At 49.4% G+C, this 21438-nt stretch overlaps 2 protein-coding genes across 8 annotated transcripts in view; one reads left to right on the forward strand and one right to left on the reverse strand.

The window, feature by feature from the left end:
- OTOF (otoferlin) overlaps nucleotides 1-5764 on the forward strand; it is a 79149-nt gene extending 73385 nt beyond the window's left edge. For 3 of the 7 annotated variants that reach the window (XM_029071923.2, XM_039913187.1, XM_039913189.1), the window contains 7 exons: nucleotides 91-233; nucleotides 701-789; nucleotides 1676-1774; nucleotides 2611-2852; nucleotides 3253-3431; nucleotides 3606-3706; nucleotides 4456-5764. In XM_029071923.2, coding sequence (XP_028927756.1) covers nucleotides 91-233; nucleotides 701-789; nucleotides 1676-1774; nucleotides 2611-2852; nucleotides 3253-3431; nucleotides 3606-3706; nucleotides 4456-4636 — 1034 coding nt within the window. In that variant the 3' untranslated portion in view covers nucleotides 4637-5764. Of the gene's footprint in view, nucleotides 1-90; nucleotides 234-700; nucleotides 790-1675; nucleotides 1775-2610; nucleotides 2853-3252; nucleotides 3432-3605; nucleotides 3707-3849 lie in introns of all 7 variants that reach the window. The other 4 variants (XM_039913185.1, XM_039913188.1, XM_039913190.1 and 1 more) reach the window with 2 other exon arrangements.
- A 644-nt stretch (nucleotides 5765-6408) lies between these two features.
- DRC1 (dynein regulatory complex subunit 1) overlaps nucleotides 6409-21438 on the reverse strand; it is a 29233-nt gene continuing 14203 nt past the window's right edge. Inside the window, exons 6-17 of the mRNA XM_029071924.2 lie at nucleotides 20704-20790; nucleotides 19897-20019; nucleotides 16922-17061; nucleotides 15970-16104; nucleotides 15379-15614; nucleotides 13592-13692; nucleotides 11827-11916; nucleotides 10837-10911; nucleotides 8300-8481; nucleotides 7320-7463; nucleotides 6735-6837; nucleotides 6409-6619 (exon numbers count right to left, since the gene is read on the reverse strand). Coding sequence (XP_028927757.1) covers nucleotides 6563-6619; nucleotides 6735-6837; nucleotides 7320-7463; nucleotides 8300-8481; nucleotides 10837-10911; nucleotides 11827-11916; nucleotides 13592-13692; nucleotides 15379-15614; nucleotides 15970-16104; nucleotides 16922-17061; nucleotides 19897-20019; nucleotides 20704-20790 — 1473 coding nt within the window. The 3' untranslated portion in view covers nucleotides 6409-6562. The remainder of the gene's footprint in view (nucleotides 6620-6734; nucleotides 6838-7319; nucleotides 7464-8299; nucleotides 8482-10836; nucleotides 10912-11826; nucleotides 11917-13591; nucleotides 13693-15378; nucleotides 15615-15969; nucleotides 16105-16921; nucleotides 17062-19896; nucleotides 20020-20703; nucleotides 20791-21438) is intronic.

Below are 21438 nucleotides of genomic sequence, written 5' to 3' on the forward strand. Positions count from 1 at the left end.
CTTCTCCACGGCCCCCTCCCCGGGGCTTCCAGGGCTGCGCTGGGCTCCGCGCCGAGGGCCGTCCCTTTCCCCTCTCTGTCGGCCCTGCAGGTCAGAAGAAACCGTGCGATGAGCACGTGGCGCTGGCTGCGCTGCGGCACTGGGAGGACATCCCCCGGGTGGGCTGCCCTCTGGTCCCGGAACACGTGGAGACACGCCCACTCCTCAACCCTGACAAACCTGGGATTGAACAGGTGACACGGCTGGAGAAGGGAAGGAAGACGGGGAGCCTACGGGGAGTGAGGCCCACTGGAGGAGGGGGGAGGGAACAAGGCCCGGCTCACAGGTGTGAGGTTCTAGCTGTCTTTCTCCCCATCTCCCTTTCCCCTTGGCCTCCATTCCTCTGCCTCTCTTCCTTGCCTGAATACCACCTCGGGGAAATTCCCCATGTAGACTGGGATCACATCTGCCCATCGCTATTCCCCAGCACTTAGTACAGTGCTCTGCACACAGTAAGCACTCACTAAATACCACTGATTTGCTCCTTGGGCTGGAGGAATCTAGGGCTCTTGTGTTCTGAGAGAGGAAGAGGAGGAGCCCTGGCCTTTTGGGACTAGGGATGGTGAGAGGTTGGGGTACAGAAACCATCCTGGGTGGTTCACTGCGAAAGCAGGACAGGTGGGATGGGGAGAAGCCATAATAAAGGTGTTCCCGTCCTCAGGGTCGACTGGAATTGTGGGTGGACATGTTCCCCATGGATATGCCAGCTCCTGGGACTCCTTTGGATATCTCTCCCCGGAAGCCCAAAAAGTAAGTTCCCCAAGACCCCTAATCCCCCCCCCATTCCCTTCCGGCCTTACCTTCCTTGATATCCGAACTTTCCTCATGACTCCCAAGTCAGTTAGCATTTAGGGACTGTCTACTTCAGGCAGAACGGGGAATTCAGCCTGGTGAGGGAGTGACAAGAGAAAAGCATTAGAAAATATGGTGCTGGCCTTTCCTCTAACGGGGGAAGCAAGATAAAGCCAGAGAGGAGATCTAGACCATAAGCACAAAGACCACTGACCACAGAAGGTTCAGAGAAGAGTAACTAGGATGGTTAGAGGGATGATAAAAGTTCCAAATGGAGGTTGATTGAAAACCTTTACGACTCAGTCTAGACTGAAGAGACAGGAATGAAGTCTATAAAACTGTGGGGTAAACTGAGTGAACACAAGATTCTCGCTTACCAAATCCAACAACGTGGGAATATGCTGCAGCCCTTGAAACTGGACGGTGCTCGGTTCAGAACTAGCCAAAGGAAACTCCGCTTCTGGGTAGTAAACATTAGGGAAGTCATTATTGTGAGATGTCGTGTGGGCTGAAAACAGCAGAATGTTGAAGAAAGGCTAAAGCAAATCCACTTGTAGGTCATTGGAGGGAAAAGTTAGAAAATGGCCCTCAACACCTGGTTCCTCCCAGCAGCCTACGTTGGCCCAGAGGGAGACCAAAGACTGTGTTCTCCTTCATTAGCCCCGTGGCAACCAGCACTCCTAATACCTAGTCGTCATCCTGTTAGTAAATTAGACTTGCAGCTGTTCCTCATTGTCACTCTGAGGGCCCTCACCACAGTCTTCCTTGTTGCTGCCCACTTTAACAACCCCAGCAGTCCAGCATGGCCCGGCCCCAACCCCTGACTCACCATCTCTCTGCCCAGGTACGAGCTGCGGGTAATTGTGTGGAACACGGATGAGGTGGTGCTGGAAGATGACGACTTCTTTACTGGAGAGAAATCCAGCGACATATTCGTTCGGGGGTGAGTGGAGCTGGGACCTGGGGAGCAAGGACTGGTACGTGAGAAGGGAACTAGCAACAGTTGGGTGACTGCCAGATGCCTGGGGTACTGGGTCCTTAAACTACTAGGGCCTCTCAGGAAGGGAGAATAGGGGCAGCCACCCCAATCTTTCCTCTCCCCTGCTGCCCCACCTTTGCCTCCAGTCCAACTGAGAAGTAACTGAGAAGTAAGAGAAGTATGGCTTCTCTTGCCTCCCCATTTTGGGGGCCAGGGGAGAAGGGGAGGTGCAGTGTCCTCACGGTGGCAACACGAAAGGAGAGACAAACTGGCCTAGGGAACAGAGGACTGGGAGTCAGAAGGACCTGGGTTCTAATCCTGGCTCCACCACTTGTCTGCTGTGGGACCTTGGGCAAGTCACATAACTTCTCTGGGTCTAAACTACCACATCTGTAAAATGGGGATTAAGACTGCGAGCCCCATGCAGGACAGGGACTGTGTCCAACCTGATTACCCTGTATCTTCCCCAGCACTTAGAACAGTGCCTGGCACGTAGTAAGTGCTTAACAAATACCATTAAAAAAAAAAAGGCATGGGTTTCTTCCACTTTTCTGGGCTTGAAGTAGGGGGTGAGGAGATGCTCCCATGCTGAGCCCTGCAGCCTCCCATCAAGGGCCAGGATGCATGACTGTGGTCCCAAGCCAGCTGGGCCCCACTGAGGGGTGGGAAGGCCAGAGAGTCTTAGTGCATAGGAGGAGAGAGAAAAGATCAAGGAAGTGGAAGGGGCACTGTGAAGAAGGCTGAAGATGGGGAGAGTGGGGATGTCCTGAGCTGTGAGCCCTCCATGACCCTTCCTACAGCTGGTTGAAGGGGCAGCAAGAGGACAAGCAGGACACGGACGTTCACTACCACTCGTTGACCGGCGAGGGAAACTTCAACTGGCGCTACCTCTTCCCCTTTGACTACCTGGCAGCCGAGGAGAAGATTGTCATCTCCAAGAAGGAGTCCATGTTTTCCTGGGACGAGACCGAGTACAAGATCCCCGCCCGGCTCACCCTGCAAATCTGGGACGCGGACCACTTCTCAGCCGACGACTTCCTGGGTGCGTCACTTCATGACTTCCTGCATGAGTGGGGAGCAAAGGAGGGAAAATTGGGGTGGGCAGAGACCAGGACAGAGCACTAAGGGAGACAGACTGGCCCTGAAGGAGGAGAGAAGAGAAACGACCGCAGGGGTGAGAGCCAAGGAAAGAAAAGACCTGACTGGAGGAGCGTAGAGGGTGGGGCATAAGGAGGGAAAGGGAACCGTGTATGAAGAGGTCTGCCCTGCGCTCAGGACCACCTAAGCTGCCAATCCCCCCCAATCCTCCAGCGTACAGTGCCTGGCACTCGGTAAGCGCTTAAATATCATCATCATTAGACACAGCAAATATATAACCTAGACAGAGGGGAAGCCCCTAGGTCGCTCCACAGCAACCCTGACCGTTACGGTCACCGTGACAGGTGCCATCGAACTAGACCTGAACCGGTTCCCGCGGGGCGCCAAGACGGCCAAGCAGTGCTCCATGGAGATGGCCACGGGCGAGGTGGATGTGCCGCTCATCTCCATCTTCAAGCAGAAGCGGGTCAAGGGCTGGTGGCCGCTGCTGGCCCGTGATGAGAACGATGAGTTTGAGCTCACTGTGAGCACTGCTGTGGGTGGGGGGGCCCTGTGGGGCTGGGGCAGAGCATGGGGAGGAGAGGAAAGGGAAAGAGAGAGAAAAGGCTAGGAGGGGAAAGTGGGGTGGAGGGCTTATGGGGCAGATGGCAATTCTGGGGCTGGCTCGGGGTAGACTATGGGGCCCCTGTGCTTGCAGGGGAAGGTGGAGGCAGAGCTGCACCTCCTGACTGCAGAGGAGGCAGAGAAGAACCCGGTCGGCCTGGCCCGCAACGAACCCGACCCCCTGGAGAAGCCCAAGTGAGTAGCCTCTGCCTCCCTTCCCTTCCCGTCAGTGCCAGGGGCTTGGGGAACACCTCGATCTTTCTGCCTCCCCTCCTCTGTCACCTCTTTCTTTTCCTCCTCCTCATCCTCCTCCCTCTCCCCACCTTGTGCCCCTCCAGCCGGCCCGACACAAGCTTCATTTGGTTTCTGAACCCACTCAAGTCCGCACGCTACTTCTTGTGGCACACTTACCGCTGGTTGCTTCTGAAAGTGCTGCTGCTGCTGCTTGTCCTCCTCCTTGTGGGCCTCTTCCTCTACTCCGTCCCGGGCTACCTGGTCAAGAAGATCCTTGGGGCTTGAGTCCAGTTTCCCTCTTGCCACTCTGGGTACCTTTCGTCTCACCCTTCTTTTCTGGTCTCATCTTCTCATCCACTTTAGCCGGGTCACAGCTGGGTCCATTTGGTTAGGGTGCAGACCCGCGACTACTAGACCCCTCACCGGCCCTTGTCGAGCAGCTCGGTCTTCTCTTCTCCACGTCCACATCCTTGTTTGTGAGGTGGGGGGGTGGGCCTCCCACATGTGAGGCCCCCTGCCGCCGCCACCTCTCAGAAGCCACGCTTTGGGCCGATCCCCGAGCTGGCGGCAGCCGGGGTGTGGAGTCGAGAGAGAAGAACCGGGCCAGGGAGAAGAGCCGGGAGGGAGGCAAGGGTGGAGGGCTGGAGCCCCTCTCTCTCCGAGCTGGGCCCGGCCCCCTTGGCTCACCTCTCCTCGCCCCCCTCCACCAGCCGCCCGGACACGGCCTTCGTCTGGTTCCTGAACCCGCTCAAGTCCATCAAGTACCTCATCTGTACCCGCTACAAGTGGCTCATCATCAAGATCGTACTGGCGCTGCTGGGGCTGCTGATGCTGGCGCTCTTCCTCTACAGTCTGCCTGGCTACATGGTCAAAAAGCTCCTGGGGGCTTGAGGTCCGTCCTCCTCCCGCCGCTGACCAAGTTCTTACCATCCGAACTATGTTTGTCTTCTTCCCCGACAGAGACGGCCGGGGCTCCGGCCAAGTCCTGCCTGAGTCCCGTCTCCCCGTTGTCTGGCAGTGTCTGTTTCCTCATTCCTATCTCCACTCAGCCACTGCCCCCGAAACAGGTCGGCTAAGAAAGGCAGCATGAGCCTCGCTGGGGGGAGGCACAGTCTGCTGCTCTTCCTTGCTGAGCTTCTACCCTTCCCTACTTCTCGGGCCAGATGCGAGCGAGCTCCTAACTTACTTGTGCTCCCCAAGCCCAAAGCCCACGTCCTACCTGCAGCTGTTTTAGGAACAGGAACTGTGGGCCGGCACTCAGGACTGCAGACTGGATCCGAGGGAAGACCAAGAGAGGCTTAAACCACCACCCCCCGAGCTGCCCTGGGGGACAACGCTAAGGAGGGAGCTGTTGACCTGACCACTTGGCTCCCGGGGCAGGGCCCACCTTCACTGGGATATTCTACTCCCCACCCCTCTACCCCGCTGCTGCTACTGCCCGGGTCCTGCTGCCCCTACCCCCTTCAGACTCTTCCGAGGCCTCAGCAAGGCTGGCCAGCTGGCCCGGGAGAGGAAGGAGAAAGGGGGACCTCGGGCCAGACCCAGGGCAAGGAGAATGCCTCCAGGCCTAGAGGAGTTCAGCTTTGCCAAGGAAGGGCCAGGAGGATCTTCCTCACTCACCTTCGATCCCCACCCTGAGGATACTTCCATCTGCCCGTGGGCCTGGGCTGTGTGTGTCTGTGCTCTCTTTCCCTTTGGCATTTGTAACTCTTCCTCCAAGATGGCCCGGTCTGAGATTCGTGGCTTTGGAGTATGTGTGTGTGAGATAGAGAGAGAGAGAACGAGCCCCCTCCATGCTCTCAGTACTTCATCCCCTATCCCTCCCCCTCTTCACTTCTCCACCTGCCCTGCCCCAGTCCCACCACCTGTGGAAATTCAGCTTCTCCTTTACCTCACCCTGCTGCTGTTCAGAGTCTGAGCCTGAAGCTTCCCTCTCCAGTTTGGTTTGCTGTGTTTGAGGGGTTTTTTTTTTTTCTTTTTTGGGGTGCTTTCTCTCAATAAAATAAACTTAGTACCTGGGCTGCCGTGGCTGTAGAAGGAAGGCAAGGGGGGACCAGAGCTTGGGCTGGGCCATTGCAGGGGTTAAGAGCTATGGGCTAGCCCAGCCAGGCCCGAAAGCCGGTGGGGACAGGGAAACAAAGTGTTGTGACCACAAATTTTCAGGACAAATCACCAAAATTCAAACAGCAAATAGAGAAGACTCACTGTATATCAAATGTTCAATCAATCACCATGCCTCTGTGGCTGCCCCTGTCCCCCAAGGGTTCAAAAGCACACCTGAAAGGTGTGGGTGGGGGGAAGAGCCCTCAGACCAGAGCCATATCCTGCAGCAGCACGCTGCAACCCATTGCCACCCATTGCCTCACCCCCAGAACATCCCCATGGTCCTGAAGCCCTCGGACTGGGGATGAGCTGTGAGCCAAAGGGCCAAACTGCCCCGCACAGACCAGTGGGCCTGGGGCCTTCCAGAGCCAGACCAGACCTCTAGGCTTGACAAAGGCTCCAGGAGCAGTGTGCTGCTTACAGGGGCCCAAGGGGGAACTCCGATATGGCTCAGGTCCTGGAATGCACCGGCGTAAGCACGGGATTGGGAGGTGACTAAATGCCCGGGGGAAGATGAGGAGAAGACTACATAAAATGGAGCCGTAAAGAGACCCAGCCGATGCTTTAACGACATTCAGATTTACTGCACCATGCCAACTCACCTGTCTCACTCCAACAGAAACAACTGGAAGGAAAAAAAAAACCACTGCCCAATTTTCCCAAACAACCCCAGAGTCCCTCGCCAGGTGTCCGGCTCTGACTCCAATCCCAGCTCTACTTCAGCTGCAGCGGTAGCACCTGAGTGGGAGGGATTTGCAATTCCAAATTTACCTGGAAAAGGGGAAACAGTGCCCATCACCTTTGGCCCCAGAGTTCTCCTCTATTCCCTCCTGATGTCCTCAAGGAGTAGCCAGGTGCCAGGGACCATCCCCGAAGTCAGACTTACCTTGGAATGAATGTACTGCTGCAGCAGCATCCGCAACTCCCCATTTTGCCGTTCGAGGCTGTTTGTCTCCATAAGCAGCTTGGCCCGCTGGTTCAGGATGTAGCTTTCCAGGTGGAGGGGGAAAAGGGTAGGGTTTGCAAACTCTCAGGACCTCCTCTACCCAGGGAGACCTGTGGACTCTTCCTCTGAGGCTCGGGCACCCCGAGAGAGGGGTGGGCGATAAGATGCTGAGGGAAAGAGGAGGCACTCCAAAGGACTCAAGCTGTGAGTGTTGTTGGGGGGCTCTGGCCTTTTACTCCACTACAACTACCCTCTTGGGGGTGGCTGAAGATGCCTGGTCAAAAGGGATCTTGGAGCCAGCACCAAGAGAAACTATCACGAGTCAGGGCAAAGAAAAAGCTATCTTCCTGACAGAACCATCAGAGCTTGCTCCCTTCTCACCACCCCCGCGCAATCTGGAAGCATTTCCGGCACAGAAAGGAAGGTGAGAAGCAGGACAGCTGGGGGTCACCCACTCAGCCCCAAATCCCGAAGGAGTGGCTGCACCCTCCACCCCACCCCCTTCTCAAGGGCCCGAACACTCACTGGTACTTCTCCAGGGCAGCAGCCAGCCCATCCCAAAGCTTCTGTTTTGCAGCAGGGATGACCATGGGCAGGGCCTCCCAGTACTCCGTGTCCTTCGCTTCATCCCGCTCCTTTGACACGATCTTCACCGGTGCCCATTTCTCCCTGAAAGGTAACGCCAAAACCTTCATTTCCCCATCCCATAGGGTTCACACTCGGTTACTGCCTCCAGAGAGCCGGCAGCCTTGACTCTCCCCTTCTTCCCTAAATGAATCTCCTTTCTTCTGGGGGGGACAGGTTCTGTACTCATTGGAGGGTTGACATGGGTGCTGGTACCCTGTCCCTAAATGGATCCATGGTGTCCAGGTTCTCCCCCAGTACGAGCCCCACTTGGCAGCCCACGGCTCACTGAGAGTCAATTCTGGCAGCGGGTCACCACCAGGAACAACAGCTTCCCCTGTGGGCCTCCTGCTGCTCAGGCGGACTCCAAGCGGCACTTGTTCATCATACCTTGGGGCAGGGTGGGGAGAAGAGGAAGGCTCCTTCAGCTCTAAGAAAGGCAGGGGCAGATAGAGCCTTCACCAGTACGGGGAGTCCCCTGGCCCTTGTGCTTGTGAAATTTGGGCCACTGCCACCAGGCAATAGTAGCCTGGGGCAGGGAAGGCCCCAAAGGTCCCATGAGGCTGGGAGGGCCACCACGGCAACACATGACACTAGGCCAACTGTGGGAGATGTCACTCCACCACCCTCTTCCCTGCAAGTTCTGTGCCTGGCCAGACTCCTGAGAGGTCTACTATATTCTTCTCCATTTCAGAAAGCCACTATTCGACTCGAAGTCCTTCCGGACAACCACACTTCTACCCACTCCCCTGGCCAAAGCTACAGCTCTTTAGCCTCCTGGCACTTTTCCCAACTAGCCACATCTCCCATCCGTGTGCCTCACCCCCTTGTTATACTGGTCCTTGGCCCACATTTGACTACCCCCCCAACATTCTCCTCACCTGGGTTTCTGCAGGCTTATGACAAAGGCCTCAAGGGCCTTGAGGACATCATTAGGGTGGATGAGCTCGGAGGACGGCAGGGCCTCTCTGTCGTCCTCCCTCGGAGGCACAGAGTCGTCAGATTCTCTCTTCACCTCTGCAGTCTCCAGAGCCTCACAGACTTGGCCTTCTTCCTCTCCGTCCTGCAGACAACAATGTCAGTGAGAAAAAAAGTGACTGGAAAAAGCTGTAAAGTCAGCGAATGCGGAAGAGAGGGAGGGAAAAAGGGGAAGAGAAATAGAAGGCAGCAAGGAGGGGAATGGGGAGAAGATTTAGGGTAAAGGGACAAGAAAAGGGTGAGATAGTATGAGGGAGGGAAAAGTAAAGAAATTGGGAAAGAGAAGGAAGAGAAGCTAAGGGAAAGGGGAGAAAAGGAAAGATGGAGAGAGGGAAGAGGGGAGAGGGAGCAATAGCAAAAGCAGAAAGAAGGGGGAATTGGGAGACAGATTATGAAAATGCCAAAAGGTTAAAAGTTAAACAAGCAAAATATGTCCAGACAAAGTTAAAGGGGACCCAGGTGTTTTGATAGCAACAAGGAACAACCTAAGGTATCTGGAAACGATGTTCTTCCCAAAAGGGATTTTGTTAAGTTATCAAGAGAAAGATAGGAGTTGAAAAGCCACAGAGAGGTAAGAGATATTAAGAATGTTGATGAAGTGGCTCAGTGGAAAGAGCCTGGGCTTCGGAGTCAGAGGTCATGGGTTCGACTCCCGGCTCTGCCACTTGTCGGCTGTGTGACCGTGGTCAAGTCACTTGACCTCTCTGTGCCTCAGTTACCTCATCTGTAAAATGGGGATTAACTGTGAGCCTCACGTGGGACAATCTGATTACCCTGTATCTAATCCAGCGCTTAGAACAGTGCTCTGCACATAGTAAGCGCTTAACAAATACCAACATTATTAAACCATCTAACCCAGTGTCCCACAATAGGACCAGTTGGGGCCACGACAGTTTTGGATAACCCCATCTGGATGAGATTCCAGACCCTAGGAGATCAGGAGGCAGAGCGGTCCTTAATAGCAGGAAGGATCTGAGGACCCTGTGCTTAGAACAGTATTTGGCACATAATAAGTGCCTAACAAATACTATTACCATCATCATGAAGCCTACGCTTTCTAGACACTCTAGCCATGAGCAATTCGATCCCACAAATGACATTAAAAGCTACCTACTGCAGAGGAATTTCCCATCCACCAGAAAATTGTTAAATTTGAATAGTGCTGTCACTAAAACCTGCACTCCTTAAATAATATTAATCACTTTTTTGATATGTAAAAAAAGATATTTTAGATTCCTTCATTCAATCTTAATTTACTTATCACTTTTTCTGATAAGTAAAAAAAGATATTTTAGATTCGTTCATTCAGTCGTATTTACTGAGAGCTTACTGTGTGCAGAGCACTGTACTAAGCACTTGGAAAGTACAATTTAAATGATTTCCTAAAAGAAGTGGCAAGGGAATGGGGGTATAATGTAATCTAAAGCTCTCAGAGATCACACACACCCAATTCTGCAAACTAACAACAACAACTTCAAATCCTGACTGTTATGCATTAGTTGGGGGCTATTCAGACTAATACAGTGCCCACCTTTCTCTCTCTCCCTCTCACACACACACACCTCCCCCTGCCCCCAAAGTAAACAGCACAAATGCATTTTTAGACCTGAAAGCAATTTCTGAACAAGTAAACTTCTCTCTTCAGGTTAGACTTTATAGCAGCATGGCTTAGTGGAAAGAGCACGGGCTTGGGAGTCAGAGGTCATGGGTTCGAATGCTGACTCTGCCACTTTATCAGTCATGTGACTTTGGACAAGTCACTTAACTTCTCTGCCTCAGCTACTTCATCTGTGAAATGGGGATTAAGACTGTGAGCCCCACATGGGACAACCTGATGACCCTGTGTCTACCCCAGCGCTTAGAACAGTGCTCGGCACATAGTAAGCGCTTAACAAATTCCAACATTATTATTATTATTACCCCAGCGCTTGGAGCAGTGTTTGGCACATAGTAAGCACTTAAATACCATCATTATTTTTATTATTATTATTATTAGGCACATCCATTGGAATCTGTGGGAGAGAGGAATTGCCAACTCTCCTACTGGATGGGAGAGTCAGCCAGATGGTGAGATTCATATCTCAGTTCTGCCAGTGACTGACCGTCACCCCATCCTTAAGGCTTTGATTTCTTCTTCACAAGTAGGGTGGAAAGGTCAACAGCAGGCAGCTTCTAACTGCTGAGGAAAGGCAAGGCACTCAGCAAACAGAAAGTGCTAAAGAGCCTAGTGAATCACCAACCACCTCAATCACCATAAATAACACCATGTTGAGTGAAACGGGTAATAATAGGCAGAGGATTGGCCCAGATGAACTCCAAAGGCCTCTAGGATCATCTCCCCCTCAGGAGGTGAGACCAAGACTCCCCCATTCTCCTCCAGGAAATAAAAGAAGAGAAACATCTTTCCCCCCACCACAAACTCACTTTATCCTTACCTTACCTGGGTGGGAGCTCGGTATTTGAGGAAGAAGTTCACCAAGTTATATACATCATCTTCATTCTTAATCCCAAGTGCCTGAAGGGGAACAAGACACCTAGTTCGATTACATTCAGCCCACAGAGAAGTTCTGCCACATGTCCCAGTGGAGCGTGGAACCAAGGGGCTTCTGGAAAACATTAGGGTTTCTAAAGCCAACAAGTTGAATGGGGAGAGAGGGAAGGAGGGGCAAGACACAGAGAGGTCAATCTGCTCCAGGGGCACACAGGAGCCTTCCTCTTAGCAGTCCACAGAGGCAAGAATTGGTTTCTTCCCATCTGGCTATGACAGGGCTGCCTGGAATTCAGATGTCACAGGGGTGAGGCAGACAGGCCAAGGCTCCTCCTTACAATCTCGGTTATGGTTCAAAGAATTTGTCGCAGAACTTGCGACGGGTATAAATTTTTTCTCAAAAATCCTGTAAAATGAGAAATTTTTTTTCCAGAAAGGATGTTAGGAATTGTTGCTTTGCAAGAAACTGTAGCAGGAAACTACGGCAGGAGCAACCACATCACTGCCTTGCCAAAGCATGTGGCCCAGCAAAGAGTTGATTCTGTAGGTGGAGCAGTCTTTGCTGCCCACATCAGCCAGCTCTTTTTTTTTTTTTAAATTTCTGCTGATCCTGTCTGCCTCATGGATTGTCCCAGGTGATTCTTCGGTTAGAAACCTTCACCACAACTCAGCAGACGAAGCTGATACCAGAACATAGGTCTCCTGATTCCCAGAGATCATTCTTCCCACCTGACCAACAGCAAGGCCCTGAAATATCCCATAAAGATGAACGGAAAGCTGGGGATATGGAGCTGCCGGGATCTTCGACCTATCCAATATGAGACAAACTCTGGGGTGTTCAGAGAAAATCAAGCTTGGCACACTCTCAGAGAGCTGCAGCCTAAAAAGGGGTATTTAATTTAACAACTCAATCTATTCCAAGTGATGTCCCTCAGAACTCACCGTAAAGATGGCGTCCAGTTTCAGTAGGCAGCTTTCATTCCTCTCTAGAGGTAGAAGAAGGCCCAGAAGTTTGCTTTCAATTAGGAAACCCTGAGGAAGAAAGAATGGCATGACCCAGGTAAGAGGTTGGTTTCAACAGATGTGACCACAGGCGATTCAGAAGAAACTCATGTCACTCACATCTCACTGCTTCACAACCACAGCAAAGGAATGAACAGTATTCCAAGCGCTTAGTACAGTGCTCTGCACATAGTAAGTGCTCAGAAAATACTATTGAATGAATGAATATTGAGACACACAAGAACAAGTGAATATGCCACTGTTTTGAGACTCTCTATCAACTCAAGAGTTCAGAAACCCAATAAAGGAGTCCCGGGGCCACCTCTTCTCCCATTAGCTTTGGCAGGAGCAAAGGTCAGACAGAAGCTTCCTTCCACCTATTTAGAATGACCAGAAGACTTGTTGGGTTTTGGACCAGGCCTGGCCCTGCCTGGAGCAGTGAGACGCCCAAGGACAATTCTCTCCCAGCTGAGATGCGCTGCTGTTCTCATTGATACTGTTTCTGTTCATATTATCCTCATACTCTTTCTCTATAAGTCTGTCCTTTCCTCTTCCCCACTTCCCAGATTGTGAGCTTCTTTTGGGACAGGTGGGTAGCTGAATCAGTGTCATTCTGTTTCTCCCCAGAACTTAGTACATGGCCATGCACAATTTATTGCTTTTGTTCTTGTCTGTCCGTCTCCCCCAATTAGACTGTAAGCCCGTCAAAGGGCAGGGGCTGTCTCTATGTGCTACCGATCTGTACATTCCAAGTGCTTAGTATGTGCTCTGCACATAGTAAGCGCTCAATAAATACTATTGAATGAATGAATGCTCTTTCTTAACAGGAACTTTGCTCTAAAATTGTGCAGTTGAGTTTTTAAACGCTAGTTTAAGAGCTGGCCAGGCCCAAACACCACTTATTTCATGGTTATTTGGGTTTTCTAGGTAGGTACACCTTTGTATAAAACGTCACCAACAGCCCAGCTGGAACACATGCAAGGAAGGAAAGGCAATGGGGCCCCCAGCTTGTACCAAATCTGCCAAGGCCTCCATTACCTCATCTGTAAAAATGGGGATTAAAAAATGTGAGCCCCACGTGGGACAATCTGATTACCCTGTATCTGCCCCAGCGCTTAGAACAGTGCTCAGCACATAGTAAGCGCTTAACAAATACAATCATTATTATTATTATTATTACTATATGTGTGCTAGTGCCCTTCCTCTTGGAACCACAGCAATCAATTCCATGGGAACCACAGGTGCCAACATTTCATTTTGAGTGGGGGGATGAGGGCAAAGTGAGGCACGGTCTGGGAAGAGGTAGGCCTCAAAGGTTTACCCGCCAAGAAAGCCACTATCTGGGGTTTTCTCTGTCCCAGTGGGAAACTTCCAAGTCTATTAAGAGATTGGGAGGAATGAGACTAGGAAACTGTTTTAAAAAAAACGTGAGGCCTATCTCTCCGGTGGGGCTGGAGGCTTTTCCACTTCAGTGCTGATGTACCAGGAACTGTACTAAGCGCTGGAATAGCTATAAGGTTGGGAACAATCCCATCCCACACAGAGCTCACAGTCTGAATCGCCATTTTACAGATGGAACTACTGATCCACTGAGAGGCAGGGCAAATACAGAAGAGACCTGGAAGCTTCCTCTCTCAAACAATGCTCCCTCACCATCTCCCACCTACCACACACAAACAGACCCCATTCCAGAGGACAAACTCACCGACTCATCACACACGAGCTCCAGGATTTGTTTGATGGCCTTGGGTGACAGGTGTTTTGGAAGCTCGAGTCGCTCGCTGCTTTTTTGGTCTTCTTCCTCATCTAAACAGGCAGGGGGAGCAGAAGAAAAGAGAGTCAGGAAGACAGATTTTTCTAGGTGACTCTTTTTCCATCTGTGCTTCAGTAAACGGCAACATCTTTCAATTTGAGAAAATCAGCATCTCCTTATGCCAAAGAAGGCGGCAAGCTTTAAAAAGGACAATATATCATTCCTGATTAACTTCATTTTCCATTCCTATTGTCTCTTCAGCACTTTCACATCATCCACCTAGGTATTGGGGTTCTCATGCTCTAAGCACTTGAGTACTCCCCCAGGAGCACTTATGTTTATACATCTTTAAATTTCAGTTGCTTCTCATTACCTGTAAATTTATTTTATCTATCCCCACCTTCCCCAACCCCCAACACCTACACAGTAAGCTCCTTGAAGGCAAGGATCTGATCTACTAACTCTTTTGTTCCCACTGTATGGATATAATCTGTGCCTGCGTCCCAGCAGAATATAAGATCCTTAAGGATTTTACTTTTATTCAATGCTCTCAAGTGTTTGGTAGGGTGCTCTACACACAATAAAATACTATTGATGAAGAAAAGCCAACTGAGTTGTCTTCAAAATAAATGGGTTCAGGATATATGTATAAAAAAGAAGAATGCACCTAGGGAGATATATGTCTGATGCTGATTGTGAGAGAAGCAAGAACAGACTTTTATAAAAGTTCAGACACAAAAGTCCGTTCTACTGTGACCTAGTGGAAAGAACATGGGCCTGGAAATCAGAGGACCTGGATGCTAATCCCAGCTCCGCCACTTGTCTGCTGTGTGACCTGGGCAACTCAATCGATCATCTATATTTACTGAGCATTTACTGTGTGCAGAGCACTGTACTAAGCACTTGGGAGAGTGCAATATAACAGTTGGTAGACACGCTCCCTTCCCACAGTGAGCTTACAGGCAAGTCACTCTCAGTTATCCCAGCTGCAAAATGGGGATTAGGACTGTGAGCCCTATGTGAGACGGGGCTGTGCCCAACCTGATTATCTTGTATCTATTCCAGCGCTTAGTACAGTTCCTCACACATAAGCGCTTAATGAATACTATTTTAAAAAAAACAAAAACAACTCTGCCTGGAGAGGAGCAGGGAAAGGTCCCAGGTGGTGCAATAATAAACTATTTTCATGGGACTATACAGGTCCTAGGCAAATAGATCCCCCACTGACCACAATGATTGGGAGATTTGAAGCAGAATGGACTTTTAACATAATTCAGCCCAGTGGCTCAATACCTAGTGACTTTAAACACTCTAAAATAACAGGGGCTTCCCACACCAAACATATACGGACACCCAAAACAGTTCAAGAGTGGAGGGGACTTCTGGGCTTGCCTAATATGTTATCTTCTCATTCAACTATACTCACCTAATTGATCTTCCACTTCCAAGACCCAGGCCTAGGAGCTAGGTCTAACACGGTTGTTTTCTCAAACTATTATTCTGGGTCCTGAATTGTCCATCTTGTAGAACTCTGTAAGCGCTCAATAAATATGACTGACTGAATGAATCACTTCTAAGGCCAGAGTCCTTTGCCTCTGGAGTTCCACTTTCATCCTCCACCTCCCCATTTACGCTGAAGCAGATGCTGCCTTTTCAAGGCTGTTCACAAGAGTGAATTTCCGGCGGCAAGTGCTAGTGGCCCTACGGATGAGAACAGCCAGGGGACACTCACTGCTCACCTGCCAGTAACAGCACCTCTTCTACCACCTGGGTGGCTGACTTTTTCTTTTTGTGCTGAGAAAGAGGCCCCACATTCTTCAAGAACCAGAAATCAGGCATGGCCCAAGGAAGCCCCAGCTGCTGTCCAAAGATTATCTTGTCGGCATCAAGAGCTTTGCCCATCAGCTCCTTTGCCTCCTCTTCGTTCATCAGCCAAATCTCCTGAAATTTCTCTTCATCGACAACAGCAAAATGCCTGTGTGGAAGGAGAGCCTCAGTCGTCACAGCCCTGAGCCACACTGACTCGGGGTGGATGGCTCGTGACTGTGGTTAACTGGTTTTATGTAAGAACTCCCCTCCTCCCAGCACCCTAGACAAAATGCCTTGCACTACTTCAGGTACCCCTTCTGAAAGCAGAGCGGTCAAATGGAAATGTTCCTAGTGCTTTTCACAGAACGGATACTCAACTTCAGCCAAGAGGAAGAAAAACACACATTCCAGAATGCTTGGGCTGGGATCGCATTCCACCTTTAGGCAAGACACCCCACTTAAAGCACCTAGCCAAGTCAGAGCTATTCTAAAAACGGCCAGAGAATGCATCCCCGAGGCACCTCATGGTTTTCTGCAGATCCTTGAACTGCACCACAATGCGCTTGTAGTCTGCGGCTAGCGCCTGGTTTTCCTCACGATACTGCTTTACCTGCTTGGCTAGTTTTGTCCTCAGGTTGTTAAGGACATCATGCAACCTGAGTATGAAGAAGAAAAGATGAGCTTGTCAGTAAGCTATTGGCAGCAGTTTGGCAGCCAGTACAAACCATATCTCTGGGTGGTCCGGATGTAGCCTGTGTTCCTCCTTAGAACCAAAGGCCTTGGACCCAGCACTACAATCAATGCAGCTCACCTGTGCACCCAGAAATGCTGCAAAGACTTGGCATCAGGGATGGGAAGCTGGACCAAGCTGCTTTGGAATCTCCCCAAACCAAACTTTCAACATTCAAAAGTTTAGGCCACAAGAGAGCACTCTGGCCAAATCCCTATAATCCTGAAAAGAGGAAATTCAAACTAACAGCCCTTTCATGCTCAATAATCACAGCCAAGGCCACCCATGAGCCACGTGAGCATCCTGCTTCCCAGCCACCCTGTAAGAGCCAGTGGAGTGGGCCAGAGCAGAGTTCCCGAGTCCTCTCCTGGCAGGCACTTGCTACCCCAACCACCACTTAAGGCAGTGGAATGAACAGCTTCTAGCCAGTCCTTCCATAGAGTCAAGAAGCCTTGTGGGACCCGCTTAACCACTCTGAAAGGGCCAGCTAAGGTTTACGGGCCTCACAGATGAGAAGGCCACACCATAAACACCTTGTATTACTTCAGGATAAACAAATGAAGAAACTGTAAAATTAAAACATTTAAAAATAACCTAAGTGTCAGGACCCCACTCTCTCCACCAGGGATCCAGGGAAATCCAGCTTCAGCTATTGCTAACAAAGCTAGCCCCTCACAACCCAGCTATCTCTGCTTTCACCATCCCTCAGGATCCCAGAAGGAGCCAGTTGCATCCTATCTTACCTATTAATCTTTCTCTTTTGCTGAGATTTAATGATGGTGTTCTCCTCATCTCTTTTCTTCAGCACCTGGAAGTTGTACTCCAGCTTCTCTTGGTTTAGCTGGTAAGTTGCTTTCATCTGCTGAAGTTGCTGTTCAAGTATCTAGAATTAATAAGTAAAACAACCAGCCTTTGGTCAACTTGGGGAAGCCCATGCCAGAAGAGCCTTTAAAAGTTTTGGGATGGTGGTTCAAGGGGTCTACAGTGTATTCAGCCACTTACAAAAATTGAGTATCATCCCTGAATTCTATATAAGGAGGTTGATTTGAGAATTAAGGGAAAGGAGCATACCAGAGTCAAGTTACAAATTGAAAATCTAAGAAAGTCACAAAGTTTTGCTCCCTCCAACCTTCCCTGGCATACTCCAGCCAGCTGAGTAACCTCAGGGCTACAAATTCCTTACCTGTGCCATTTCACATCAGTGCATTTTGGACTCCTGCCTTTACTGCTACATCATGAACATTTTAGCATTTAGCTATCCTGGGACTCTTCAAGAGGAGAATGAACTTTATTCTTGTACTATTTAATAGTGCAGAGGAAACTGGTCTGATTCCCTGGATGAGTGAGTGGGAGAATGATGTATTAAGTGAAAACACAGGGTACAAATGGGTGGGTGAGGGTTCACTGCTAGAAAAGCAGCATGGCCTAGTGGAAAGAGCACAGAATGGAAGTCAAAAGACCTGAGCTCTAATATAGGCTCTACCACTTGTCTGCTGATTGATCTTAGGCAAGTCACTTAACTTTTCTATGTCTTAAATTTCCTAATTTGTAAAATGGGGATTAAACTCCCCTTAGACTGTGAGCCCCATGTGGGACAGGAACTCTTTCTGAGCTGATTATATTGCATCTATCCCAGCACTTAGCACATAGTAAGCACAAAATACACACCACAATTTTTGCTGGGGAAATAATGGGTAAAGTTAAAAATACAACCACAGGATGCTAGTTCATTTTTGTTTTTTTTTTAAAAAAAAAGCAAGAAAAAATATTTTGTTCAGTTTGTATTTCTTAAGACACAATAAACCTAATAGCCCAGAGCACTAAGAGGGCTTTGGAAACCTGAAAGTGAGTGAAGGCAATACTGTTGATGATGTCATCTTGATATTCAAAGCCTGGCTAGTAAATGTGCAAAGACCTCAAGAGGGCTCAGCTCAGTCCTGAAAACCTTGGTCTGTGATTCTGCATAGCAAAGATGAGACTGGAAGAATTAAACTACAGTGGAGGGAAAATACTATATTATTACTGTCAGTAGTTACTTTGTTCAACTGAATGGCTGGAAAACTGTTGGCTTAAATCAGTGAGCTACTGATTGTGGAACCCTGGGTTCTTTTGTTTGGGGACTATTAAATTTCTAAAGGTTCATACATTATCAGTGGTATCTAGAATCTTATCCTTAGTGTATTTCTAATAAAAGTCTTTGTTTGAATTATGTAATTTTCCTTTTCACCTTTTCTTTAAATGATCTTGCTTGGCCTATACTCCATTCCCTTTTCTTTTTGCACGCCCATTCCTAACACAGACCTGTTCACTCACACACACTTACATTCACGCAGAGACTCAGGCATTCTCCAACAGACACACGCAAATACCCAAACCCACACACAACTACCCACCTGCAATTACCAGGGCCAAGACCCACTCCTGCAGCTAGATGAGCAAGGAGCCACTGCCCCAACTCTGTCCCCTCACCTACACTGAACTTCTTGAGTGGAGAACTGATTGGGGGAGCGGGGGAGGCTGGTGAGCCAGGAAGAGCTGGGGAGCTCTTTTCCCTTCTCTGGCTGGGAAAAGGGAAAGAGGGCAGAGGGGCAAGGGGCAGGGCAGTCCTTCCAGATTCTGAATGCTGCCTAGAAGCCATGTAAGGTGAAAGTGGGGTAACAGGACAAGGCTAGGAAACTGCCTGAAATGCCTTGGGCCACCAGGCAGATGTGCTGGCCTCAGGATTCCAAAGCGCCTGGGGAGGTGGGATGTGAGCTTCATCTACCCTGCATAATCCCAATGGTGTTAGGCATCAGATGTGGCTTGGACAAATTTGGGCCCAAACTCTATTTTTCTACTGAAAGACAGTCTCCCAAGAACACATCTGTACCACAAAGAGGAGTCTACAGTTGAGAAGAACCAGTGAAAACTGTGTGAGCTGGTAAAGATTTTTGCAAGCTGATTTTTTTTTTAAACCTCTTCATATGGTTACAATATGCATAGGTTTCAAACCTGAAGTAGCCCATCTAACTGCAGGGATTAACAATCCCTTGAATTTATATGGGGTTTTTATTATTCCAAAATACTTTTACATCAATTATCTAACTTTATCTTCACAACATCCCTGTGAAGCTTGACCAAGCAGTCATTATCATCTACACTTTACAGACGACAAAACTAAGGCACAGAGCAGTTATGAGGCTTCCGCAGGTAACAATAATAATATGTAAACACTTACTATGTGTCAAGCACTGTACTAAGCAGTGGGGTGGATAAAATACAATCGGATCAGACAAAGACTCTGTCCCTCATAGGACAGTTATTTAATCCTCATTTTATGGATAAGGACACTGAGCACAGAGAGGCTAAGTCACTTGCTCAAGGTCACAGAGCAGGCAAGTGGTGAAGCCGGGATTAGCCAGGTCACCTGATTCTCTGTCCGGTGCTCTACCCACTATACTGAAACTACTGAAATTTGTACCCAATTTCTTGAGCAGGGAGGGCCAGGTTAGGTCTTTATGAATGTCCTCGGAACTGGTTTGCCTCTCTTAGTACTATAAATCATGCAATGGAAGTATCATGCTTTCTATAAAATCTATAGAGTACGTACTAAATCGTGGGTAGATTGTTAAGGATAATTAGCCATAGATCTTCTCTTTTTGCTCCTAAGGGATGGCCTTCCTACCTCCCATGGATCTATTCCCATAGGCTCTCTTTCTCACACCAAATCCAGCCAAACCTGCACATCTAGCTCCAACTTGATCTTGATAATGTTGTACTCTTCGGTGTCCTGCTTCCGCAGCTGGGTTAGCTGCTTTTCATACTCCTCCACTTTCCTCATGCGCGTCATCAGGTACTCCAACTAAGGACACAGAAAGGCAAGAGGAAAGTCAACATCTTATTCGCTGCTGCCTGTGACAGAGTTCATCTGCAGAGACATCCGGTGGGGAGCCTGGCTGAAATCTAACCCGAGAGAACTGGAATTTAGGACACTTTCCACTTGTCTTTTAGAAAGCAGCCCACTGGCAGACTATATTCATCCCCCATGGTCCTGATCCCTGAATTTGGCAAACGAAACCTCCCAGAAATCTGACTTCTAATTTTGACTCTGCCCCTAGGCTCACCCTGTGATCTTGAGCACGTCATTTTCTTTGCGTCTAGGAAATGGACAGAAAAATACTGACTCAAACCATAAATTTCGCAGGAGAGGTAACTCAGCATGGAATTGCCTGAAGGCACCTGCTCGGCCCAAGTTCCAGTCTCCTGGCTGGGACAGATAGCGAGGCAAGGACAGAGTGTGTGGATGTGAGGGAATGAGTGGTACAAAAGCATGCAGAGGAGGGACCAAAGGAGCACAGCAGCAAGTTGGCCAAGTGGCTGCCTTGCAATCACCGGCAGGCAGGCAACTCCTAGCTGCATAGCCATCTTGCACAACTCCTTGCATAACAACTGGTAAATACTATGGCAACTGTTCCCTAGATAGGGAGGTCTTGAAGGCAAAACTAAAGGGACAAAAACCAAGCTCAACCCTTGGCAGCCCTGTTACCTCTTTAGCATTGTGAACCTGCATCGCCTGCTCCCACTTCTTCCTGTTACTGATCAGGAGCTCTTGTCGTTCCAACTCAAATGCTTTCTGTAACCGACAGAGGATCAGAAACTTGAGTGGGTTTTGGGTTGGGTTGGATTGTAACCACAGGATTTAGATGACACCCAGATGCTTCCACAACATGTCCTGAACTTTAGATTTAAAGCCAGCTCTGGGCTAGGCAATGCCACAAACCTCGACTTCTTCTTCACAGGGAGAGTCCCCAAAAGAGCCAGAAGTTTAAGAAATCAACCAAAACTGGAAGTTGAAATTTGAGGGCTAGACACAGGTACTGCTTGGCCAGGATAAATGTCAACGGGAGTTGGAAAGGCTGAAGAAAAGGGAACAAATCACCGGAAACGAGAGTAAGAATACTAACCCGTCTAGTCATAAACGATGAACACGGAACACAAAACACAGTACATTTGTGGGATAAAGGGCTGAGGTTTTGGCTAGGGAGAGTGGGGAAGCAAAAAAAGGAGAAATCTCCAGCCAGACCCTTTACAAAAGGGTTCTTTATGCGTGTAAAAAACTCTACTTGTGTCCTAATGTATGCCAGGTCTGCATTTTGCTTTTTGCCTTTATGGTGGGCTTGGGTTCTTTTACAGGGAGGCTTTATGATTTAAATGGAAAACTTTCACCAAATTGTCAAAACAGCAAAAAAAGACCTTCGAACCTGAGTATGATCAATATGAG

The sequence above is a fragment of the Ornithorhynchus anatinus genome, chromosome 9 (assembly GCF_004115215.2).
Source record: "Ornithorhynchus anatinus isolate Pmale09 chromosome 9, mOrnAna1.pri.v4, whole genome shotgun sequence".
NCBI lineage: Eukaryota > Metazoa > Chordata > Mammalia > Monotremata > Ornithorhynchidae > Ornithorhynchus > Ornithorhynchus anatinus.